General features: G+C 34.9%; 1 protein-coding gene across 1 annotated transcript; it reads right to left on the bottom strand.

Moving 5' to 3' along the window:
* Positions 1–621: 621 nt before the first annotated feature.
* LOC311288986 (plexin-C1-like) lies at positions 622–10,511 on the bottom strand. Its single transcript, XM_084406721.1, has 17 exons — positions 10,189–10,511; positions 9,881–9,988; positions 8,490–9,587; positions 8,145–8,270; positions 6,777–6,908; positions 6,271–6,377; positions 6,024–6,135; positions 5,772–5,931; positions 4,023–4,134; positions 3,831–3,924; positions 3,283–3,321; positions 2,955–3,088; positions 2,679–2,858; positions 2,146–2,254; positions 1,709–1,879; positions 1,362–1,523; positions 622–1,208 (listed from the first exon to the last, which is right to left on the bottom strand). Exons 3-17 carry the CDS (start codon positions 9,393–9,395, stop codon positions 999–1,001), a joined length of 2,754 nt encoding a protein of 917 aa, XP_084262847.1. The 5' UTR covers positions 9,396–9,587; positions 9,881–9,988; positions 10,189–10,511; the 3' UTR covers positions 622–998.
* Between the last annotated feature and the right edge of the window lie 577 nt (positions 10,512–11,088).

Below are 11,088 nucleotides of genomic sequence, written 5' to 3'. Positions count from 1 at the left end.
GGACATAATTTTTGGCCATACAAGGAAATTATGAACAAGAGAGAACCAACTAAATATTATTAGCTGATTTTGTTGTAGTCAATGTATGCTTTCTCCTGTGAGCCTTTTGTTTTTCTATGCATTTTATTTTTTGCAAAGTAAAATAAAACCTGTAGCTGTAGTTTGCTTTTATTTTCAGCAAATAATTTAGTCAGATAAATACCTTAACCAAGTTTAGTGTTTGTGTTCGTACCTCATATTTAAAATATTTAAAACAAAATATTTTCTCCATATTTTGAGTCTTTGAAGCAGGTCTTCTTCACAAAGGTCATTTGAAGTGACTCTATTAGCAGAATAATAGAGGAAACTATGTCTAACATAAAAATACCGCATTGTTAGATTTAGAGCAAACGTTGAGTTTGGAGTTTTTCTTGGTTTCACCCCCTCATTTTGTGTTCTTTTTTCACCTCTTAGTAAGAATCTTTCCATTTTGTGAAATTTTGGAAGATAGGCACTGATTTATTTTGGCACACATTTCTGTATGTATTGCTCAATATTTAGAAATATAGTATAATTATATTGCAATTAATAGCTGAGATAAGTCCTATAACTGTAGTAATAATCTGAAATGGACTTGAAGAAAAGCATTGAAAAATGTTTATTTGTAATTAAACTGTGTTTTGCAGTATACTTATTACATCTATAAAATATAAGATTTACAAGAGAACAATGCAATTGTGTAGGTACAACGTAAATGATACAATGAAAAAACAAAACAAAACACTCAAAGCCTTCTACTACAAAATAATACAGTACTAAATAGCTGACTTGTCCTCTCCGTAGGAACTTTGTGTATAGGATGGTGTATTATAATAAGTGAGTGTAAAGCGCCACCTGCTGTCTGGAGAACAGCTCCACAGTATGGATCTGACAAGATCAGAAGGGTGAGAAATTATATAAGAATAATATTACTGTGGTGATCTCTGACTTATAGGTATAAACAGGACTACTGCATCATTTTATTTATAAAGACTGTGTGTTTGTGTGTATCTGAATTGCAGTGGCCATTGAATAGAACAAACAGATTGGATAGTGTACACTCGAAAAATGGATAACAAAATGCAAAAGATAAGAATAAAGAATAAGCATATTAAAGAAAATACTATAGAAAAAAACACCAAATACTCTGGTCTTTTCATCATGAGATCATCAGAACCTCCAACTCTGATCTGAAATTACAATGTAATAAATTATCATAAAATATCTCATGAAGTTTACTAAGATTTATATTAATCTTGACAGTCAAACTATGAGATCCACTTATTAATTAAGAGGCAACATTACAGTTACCATATGCAAGAAAATATCAAAAACAGACGTACAGTTATTGAGTCTACTTCTGTGACGGCTCCTGATTCTCCTTTAATCTTACAGATGATGGCATTGGACTCAAACACCTCCAAAACACACTGATACTGCTGATCTCCCTGTAGACCCGTCACTTTCACCTCACTCATACTCAAGGTCAATGCATCTGCGTTTTTCTGAGAAAAAGATGTAGAAGAGTGTGGAGGTTGTGAGATTCACATGCTGATGTGCAAAAACACTGACTGCTCACAATAATTTATTTTCTGAGAGTTTTTAACACCAGGGCCTGGAAAAACTGGCATGCGTGCCAAAACATGCAGACTGTACATTGATCTTAAACTCACTGTAATGCTAAACTCACCTTAATGTTGACCTGTAGGTCGTTGGCCACCCGTGAGGTGCTGAATCCAATGAATTCTGGATCAGACTCGTAGGACAAATCCTTACAGTCCACAGTGGAGTTTCCAACTTTCAACCTAAATGAACCACTATCATAATATGTATATCTATTTGGTGAGTGAAACCACATGTCCTGAGAAAGAGAGACAATTAAAATATGACTAAATGAAGCTACATATAAGCTGGGAATACTGTAAATAATGTTTTACAATTATACTAGCAGTAAATTAATGAAACAACCTGACTAAGTTCTCATGCACTATATGTGTGACTGTGAAATACTGTTTGACTGTTGATCTCCAAATATCAGATAAAGTGTTGTAAGCTGCTTGACTGAATGTTTTTTTAGGGTAATAGCTCACTTTTAGCCCAATGAAGCATAATATAAGCACTTCTTACCCCTGCGCTTCGGTTGTAATATGTTGGGATCTCTTCACCAGAATCTTGGAAAATAACTGATTCCACAAATTCCATATTGCTCCCTTCAACATTAATCTTCCTTCCACCACTGAATGAAGAGATATTTAAAACAATTTAATCACAAAGCAGACTTCAGAATCAGGGAAGGTGAAACTGGTATAAAATAATACTACATATAATAAAAAAAAATAATACATTACACAGAATATATATATATATATATATATATATATATATATATAAAAGAAAGGTTTCTATAAGGGATATGGGATAGAAAATCCCACTTTATTTACAGTATGTATGAGATTTGCACAGCGTTTGGAGTCTATTACATGGATAAAAGAAGGAAATCCTCTACATTTTTTAACATGAACTCTGTTCCCCCTTGAAATTCACTCCCTGTGCTTAGTCCTGATTATAATAAAATTAACAGGAAGTCAACAGAAAGTCCCCACAATGACATAAACGCCTGTATGTGGAAGCTGTTCTGCTAGTGGTCTGAAAGCTCTTACCTCCTCCAGGAGACTGTGGGCTGTATTCCTGTGCAGCTGGGCTGGGAACTGTAAGTGATGATACTGTTACCATGACAACGGTCGTCAGGAGTAACAACACACACTTTCACTGTTCCTTTAGTTCCACTGGGAGGAATGTTGAACCTTAAAGTGTCACTGGAGCGATCAAACACTGGAGATCTGAGGGGAAACATTCATGCACAGATATACTATATCATTTATATCAATCTACACACATTCATAAATACGACTAAACACAAACACACATAATCTCACTCTTTAGAAATACAGTCCAGATCCCCTTGAATATGGATTTTAATGACAGATTCCAAGTTCCTTCCTCTTAGTAAAACATTGTTTCTGCCATGGAAAGAAACCTTGTTGGGCTCCAGAGAGAGAATCTCTGGCTCCTGCAGGACACAAATGGTGGGCTCATTGAAAACATCATACAGACAAAGACATGGAAATAAATCCATAGTAAAGCACAGTATATAAGTAATTGAACATTTTGTTTTGAGATGCAACAAAGTATTTTAAAGAACATTTTACATGGCCTATGGTGCTTATAAAAAAAAAAAAAAAATCCTCAATGCATGACACTTACTTTGTAGTCCATGTCAGAGAATAGATCTTTACATGCATCCTAAAAAGTAGAAAAAGAGAGAGAACTGTGCGGTTCATTTACTTCCTGACTTCTCTTCAGTCGACACAATGATATTTCTGCTATGAACAATTAATTAAGTGCAAACAGCCTGCCTTCATGGCAAAGGCCATTTATACCAACTCTGGCCACCATTTTCTGGTTGAGCCAGACAAAATTACCAAAAACTATTGTGCTGATAACAGAAGTAGTGGCGCCTTTTCCGATTGCATGTCAGGTCGGAGAGGCATTCATTTTAAATCAAAATCAAGAAAATATTAAAAAAGTGTTATTGTATACTTTTTTATAGTAAACTACAATACACTGAGGTGCAAATAGTATCTACCACTATTTGCACTATAAGTATAATTAGCATCTAACTACTATTTTCACTTAGTGCAAATAGCTGCTGCCATAAATTAATCATCTTGACTTTTTCTGAAGATAATTGTTATTTCTCAATAAACAAACAAATATACTGCATTGAATAGTTTGGTTAAACATAGTCTCACCTGTATGAGTAACTGCGGTCCAGGTCCATGTTTCCAATCACAACGCTGAGAGGAAGAGGACCACTGACACCCAGATGAGACACACTGCACACACCTGCATTTATTTAATGTCAAATGTGACTGAAATGTGTTAAAACACTTTATGGCATTTTGAAGAATGAAAGAATCTCTTGTAGGCGGTGCAGTTCTTACTGTGTATATGAAGAATTTGGTGAATTATTTGTGATATTCAAGCAGTTCCTCAGTGTCAGCGTCTCTGTGATCTTCTGATCCTCTACAGCAACTATAGCTGAGACTTTTAAATCTGAATGGATTACAAAAAAAATTCAGAATGAGATTTTATAAATGATTACGTGGCTTTCTGGATATAGTTAGTCATCACAAAAAATCAAACAAAAAAAAACAGAAGTTTGATCAGGACATTTATATTTACTGTATGCATTTGCCAGACATTAGAATCCAAAGTGGCTTACATTGCATGCAAGATATACTATATTTGATCAGTTCAGTCTTGTCTATTTTTTATTTTTTTTCGGCTTCAGAAGTGTCATGACTCGAGGCTTACTACCATGGTTACGGTTGCTGAGAAAGTGAGAGGAAATAACTCGTGGAAATAAGACATTTCTTGTGCGGTTGCTCTGTGGTCATACAATTTAGACAGAACTTTCCTCCCTACAGCCGAACAGACACACATATTACTGAATCAATGTGACAAGTCCCTGAGTTTAAATGAAAAAAAAACAAAAACAAAGCAAAAACACACAGATTATATATAAAAAAAAAAAAAGATGTTAATTACTGTAGTAGTGAAGGCAGCATTTTATGTCGGAATACAGCATTTTATGTATGTCATCATAGGTTATGTATTGCTGATTTGAGTCTGATGTTGTGTATTTACACTTTCTTGATCTGTTATTTGGAAACCTTTGTGCTAATTGTCTTTTATCCACCTTATTTTAATCTAGTAAAAGCGGCCATTTTTAACTTTGAACGTGCTTGGCTTCTGATGTTATACGCTTCCAGTTACTTTAGTTGTACAAAAACAGTCCGTTATGCTTGATATTGTAAACTGGAATTTGTTATAACATTATCTTCATTTATTATTATAATCATATACTCACTGGTTTGTTGCACAAATAGTTTAACCATTTCCTGAACTTTTTTACTCTTCCAGTTAATTACCTTTAGCAGCTAATGAATCAGAAATCTCTCATATTCACAGTAAACAGCTTAATTTAAACTAAATTAATTAAAATTACTTTTAACATACTTAAAGGGATGGTTCACCCAAAAATCAAAATGCTGTCATCCTTTACTCACCCTCAAGTTGTTCCAAACCTGTATAAATTGTATAAACACACTGTATAAACACAAAAGATGATATTTTGAAGATATGGTTAATTAACCAAACAGTTGATGGACCCCATTGACTTCCAGTATGGAGAAATAAAATACTATGGAAATCAAGGGGAAATAATTTTTTATTTTTGGGTGCACTATCCCTTTAAGTATACATAATGTCATACTCCTATTGTATGAAATATGCTAAACTAAAAAGTTATGTCACATAGCTCTTTAAATATATTTGTAATTATACATTTGCAATGATGAGGTTGCAATTATGTACATTTAAAATATATCAACGCATTGAGTGACACTACAGTTCAAATTTAAATCAAGTACTTGACTTATTAAAACAAAGATTTAAAATATTCTTTAAAGTAATTTTTTTTATTTGAAATTATTATGAAGTGCATTTTTTAAGTGTACTTAAGTGTGGTAAGTGTTTAGTCATGGAAGTGTACTTTCGTTAATATATATATATATATATATATATATATATATATATATAATTTTAAAATATGAAGTACACTACAAGTGCACATTCAGTACAATTAAGCAAACAACTACACCAATCCAATGTACTGACAGAGAACCAACCTTCAGTATAAAGTCTGTCGCCAGGAAAACTACAGGAGCAGTTTGGGAAAACTGCAGTCAGATCAGACCCGTCACACAGATTCACACTTCCTTTGGTGAAGGAACATGAGAAGGCGGGATTTCCTGTGCTCTCCAGACTCAAGGCTAGATGTAGAGTAATCTGTGTTGGAGAGGGTATTGATATGTCAATAGGAATTGCTAATATGTTGTCAAAGGAATGAAAAATAGTTATATTTCAAACAAATATAACACCTTTCCGGAAGATTTGTCATCCCAAGCCTGAAAAGAAACCAGAGGTTCCTGAAGTGAGTCTTTTGGGGTGGACAACCATGGAGATTTTGAACATTCGTCCTGGTTGGAACATCTAGACAAGCAGAAATATCATTTAGAGTTGTTATGCCAGGTTGCATCATGTTAGCCATGTTACTGATTTTTTTTTTAAGTAGCTAGCAGATATACTTAATAAATACTTCACAAGAGCAACAGATATGAATCTGACCTCTGTGTGTTCACATTCACACACCAGCCGCAGAGAGGATCCAGAGCAGCTCTGCAGTCTTTCAGAGAGCTGTATTTAGCACACTGAACCACAGACACTCTTCTGAGCTACATCAAAAACATGAGCAGAAAGCAAGTAAACATCCTCTATTGCGTTCCCACTGCTTTTTAAAATGAGAAATAAAACCCCAGATATGTTGATTACAGCAGTCAGAAGAAATTTGTAGTCAGTTACAGTCGTTCCCTCAGCATTGCAGCAGTGTTAGATAGTTTCTTTATTTAATGTCAGGATAATATAACGTAAGGTGTGGTGATATAAATGTACATTACACTCGATTTTTTTTAATGGCTGTATTTACAGTTAATAATTGTGTAAATGCTGCATCATGAAATCGTGAAAAGGTGCCAAAGTCTATATGTTTCACAAATTTTGTCAAGCTTGAAAAAAACAACTGGTTAAAACTGTTGAGTATCACTTTTTATTAACTGTACAGTTTTAAACCTCACCTCTTTCCTCAGAGCGATGAAGATATGTTTGAAATCTGTATCAAAGTGCATTCTGGGAAGCACTGCTCGTTCATCATCAGATTTGTACAGCACTATTGGACAGCCTGGTGTGAATTTCTCATCCAACATAAACTAAAAATACAAACCGCATCATTATCCAAACTTTACTCAAATCAAATCATTATATGATTGTGATGCTTTATTCATGTAGTTTATTCGTGTCACTAAGATATCGAGTACCTATCACCGAATGATTATTCACAGATTCCACAAAAGTGCTCAAGTTTCTCAGAAATGCAGAAACTAAGTTAAAAACTATAAAACAGATCTAACAGAAACTAAACCAGACTGTTAATATAAAGACACAAAAAGAGAGTCAGAGTGAAAATATAAGCAATTAACGAAGAATATTATTAGTCATTGCTTAATTATTCATTTATTTTTCCAAGTGTCTGTATGTCTTATAATTTTTGTGATAATCCCCCCGCCACCCCCACATGGATACCTATTTTTCTTAACTTTTACGCATTGTTTTGTTTACATTGATTTTATTGCAACTAAATAAAGGTTTAATATATGGGTAGTTGGCATGAAATTTAAAACACGATTTATCTAATTGTATAATAAAATGATTATACATGTTGTTTTATGATGTCATATTAATCACCAGGACCGTTGCCAGAACATATATCATTAAATATATAATATAATTTAAAACAATACCAAAACACAATATAGTCCAGCATACAACTACACTAAAAACCCATTTGCATTTTGCCTAAAGTCACATAAACTGCAATTCCACCAACAACACAATAATAATAAAAACAATACAAACAAAATAGCAATAAATATACGTCTAGTATATTGAAGTGTACTAAAGACTTTGAGTACTCACCATTGAAATAGTTAAAAGTGATGGGTCTCAGTATTATAAATGTATATTTATGTTTTATTATATTAATTATGTTTCATGTTCTGTTTTGTGTAATAATGCATTAAATATGAGTTTTCCAAATCTGATTCATATTTCTGAAGATAATGTGTTTTTTTTATAATCAAGTTACTATTTATAGAGATTAGTGTTCCTTTGAGCTAAAAGCTGGTTAAGATGTTTCGTTATGGAATATGTGAATGGCCAAATCCACAGATCTAATATTATTTTTGCTCTCAATAGTAAGTTTGGGAAAGAAACCACTTGTTGTGTTTGCAGTAGTTATAGGCCTATCATTTTAATGCCATGACCATTTTTAAACCTAGAGCCCATTTTCATGACCACGTGAATAACATAAATGACACGATTACATAAAACTTACTAACTTACAGCCTTATTCTGTCTACAGATGAGAAATAAGATATGAGACAGACCTTTATCAGTTGTCCATCACTGGTTCCTATGAACAACACAATCCAGGATCCACTTCTAACTGCTGCCACTGATGACATTGAGCTGTACTTGAACACCACAGAGAGCGGCTGAAGGTTACTACCACTCTGCAACACAAAGAACAAAACTATTATGACTTTGGTGAATAGAGAAATTAAGTTTTGTCATGCAACTTATTACATTATATTACAATTATTATACATAACTCAAATCAGTAGAACAACTAAACATTTGTAAAAAAAAAAAAAACCATTTGTTTATAATAATTAACAATAAAAACATTAAAAAAGCATCTATATTGAGAACATAAATGCTGATTTTCCAACCTCAGAATCACATTTTTCACCAGTAGTGCAGAAACCCTTCACTCGGCCTCGAACTGTACTGATGTCGTACAGAGCCAGCGCGGTGTTCTCCGGATCCTGCTGATTCTGCGCACTGAACACTCCTGCCCAAATAACACGGTTCCCTGAGGGAATGCCGGTGCCGGTGGAGGAGACGAACACAGGACGAGCTTTATCATTGCAGCACTCTATCGTTGCAGCCTGTAGGGATTTGAAGATCTCTTTCTTTTTTATTTTAGTGCTGTCCATCCGCAGGACGTGCACTTTCCTCTCCGAGTCAGTCTCTGCGCTGAGAAATAAGTAGGACTCTGAGGGAGAAACTCTCTGGAATCCGTCAACAAACTCCACATCTGTAGCGGTGCTCTGGATGAAGGGGGTTAATCCGTCCTCTATGTTGTTGAAAATCCCACCACTTTGAGACTGTAAAGTGTTCCACAGTTTAACAACTGGATAAGGATCTTGAGGTTTTGTTGGTTCGTCCTTTTTCCCAACCAAAAGGTACCTACCGGTACTTGGACCTGCTATGAACGCAACAGATGTCTCATTCTGTCTCGGTCCTACCGATATACTTTCATAGTAAATACTCTTTGTAATGTCATTCAGATCAAGAACTTCGCAGTATCCATCTCCAAAGGTCCCACAGGTTATCAGGGTGTCGTTGTCGTCAAAAGGCACTAGAATGTTGACTCTGTTTTGATGAGTGGCACTAGTGATGTCCTTCCTCTTCTCCTCAAAAAGATCGAGGCTCATCTGATGTAGTCGATGGTCAGTAAGAACGAACAACTTACTTTTACCAACTACAAAGTCCTTGATGTCTCCATCAAAGTCAGTGCAAATGCAATGTTTCAAAAGTGGGACCACAAGTATTGCAAGTAAGTATCCTCTCATCTTGCCTATCTGAGAGATCAGCTTAAGTTTCGAGATCTTGTCACAGAGATCAACTGCGCTCAGATGCGTCCACGGCTGAAGTGAATAGAAGTGAAAGCAGCGGCTCTGAAGATGTCTGATGACTTCCTGACTTGTTTTGTAGTCATATGTTTTGTGACCATATCATGATGAGACACTTTTCATACTGTAATCCTACATAAAATAAGAGTAAAAGGAACAAGTATGTAGGCGACTCTCTCTTGAAATCCTTTTATTGACAGAAGACTTTATATTTATTATAATCTTAAATATCTGGCAGTTGATAGAAAAAGCATAGGTCTACATTTGTAGCCTACAGTAGCCTATATGCAGAAAGAAAGTTTAAAGGGGTCATATAATGCCATTTTTGTACAAGCTAATATGATTCTTTAGGGTCTAAATTAAAAGTTTGTAATATACTTTAATTAAAAATTCTCATTAGTATTGTAAGAAAACACTAATTTTACCTGGTCAAAAACAGCTCTGTTTTCAGCACGCCGTTTCAGTGCATGTGTCTTTAAATGATAATGAGCTTTGCTCACCCCGCCCCTCTGTGCTGTGGGTACACCGTATATCTAACACAATAACCACGTGTTATTCGTTATAAACGTGGGATTATGAATTATATTGAGAACGTCGTACATAGAAAACATGCCGTAATGTACCCTGAGTGTAAACCTTAGACGCATTCATCGTGAAGCCTGCAGCAAGGTTTGCAAATTTCGCAAAGATTAATATAAATACTAATATAAAGGTAATAAAACATTACACTCACATCTTCTGGAGGTTCAGCAGGAACACGTTGGTACCGATCCGTTTTTCTCGTTTGTGAAGCTGTCTGGTGTGAAATGATTCGCGCAAACAAGAAAGCACAGACGATCGTGGGGAATCCCCGTGAGGGAATCCCCGCGTCAATCCTTTGGGCATATGCTTCAAAAACAAAACTCAGCCACTGCTTCTTCAAAGGCTCGGATTTAGGAACATCCAAATGACTGCTGTGTTCCTTATTACATCTAAGAACAGAACACCACAATCGCTTAGACGCCATTCTACTCCAGCATATCAACAATGGCAGACTACTATGACGACGGCTGTCACAGCTTGCTCAGGGCGGGTCTTGTGTTGAAACACGGCTGTCAATCACAATAGCGGGAGGGGCGTACGATCTTATGACGTCCCAAATTTTGAACGGCTTGATTTCAGAGATGGTCAAACATATAAGGAGATTAAAACAAAACCACTGGATGGATTTTTATCATGATAGGATGGTTGTGTACAGGCACTGCCAACAGACATTTCAGTGCAATCAACTTGTAAAAGTGCATGTACCATTATATGACCCCTTTAAGAATATAATTCTTTACATTAAAAATCATTATTTAACTCATGTTCATGCAACACATTCTGGCATAATAATGATGATGATAATAATAACAAAAACAGCCTAATAATAATATTAGCCAAGCTGAACTATTTACACACTTTTGTATATGTGGAATCTTAAGTACACAACACATGTGATGATGATACATACAGAACAATTCAGAACTGTGTTTAGAAGACCTTTTAGTGTTCTTAAGATATTTAAGGTTTATATCATGTTAGAGATATAGACAAATTATATTCTATTATATTTTATTTTAGAGTAACCACGCTGTGCTCTGAAATGTGTGCT

Source organism: Rutilus rutilus, assembly GCF_951802725.1.
Source record: "Rutilus rutilus genome assembly, chromosome: 4".
NCBI classification, from domain to species: Eukaryota; Metazoa; Chordata; class Actinopteri; order Cypriniformes; family Leuciscidae; genus Rutilus; species Rutilus rutilus.
This window is presented reverse-complemented; position numbering and strand designations above follow the sequence as displayed.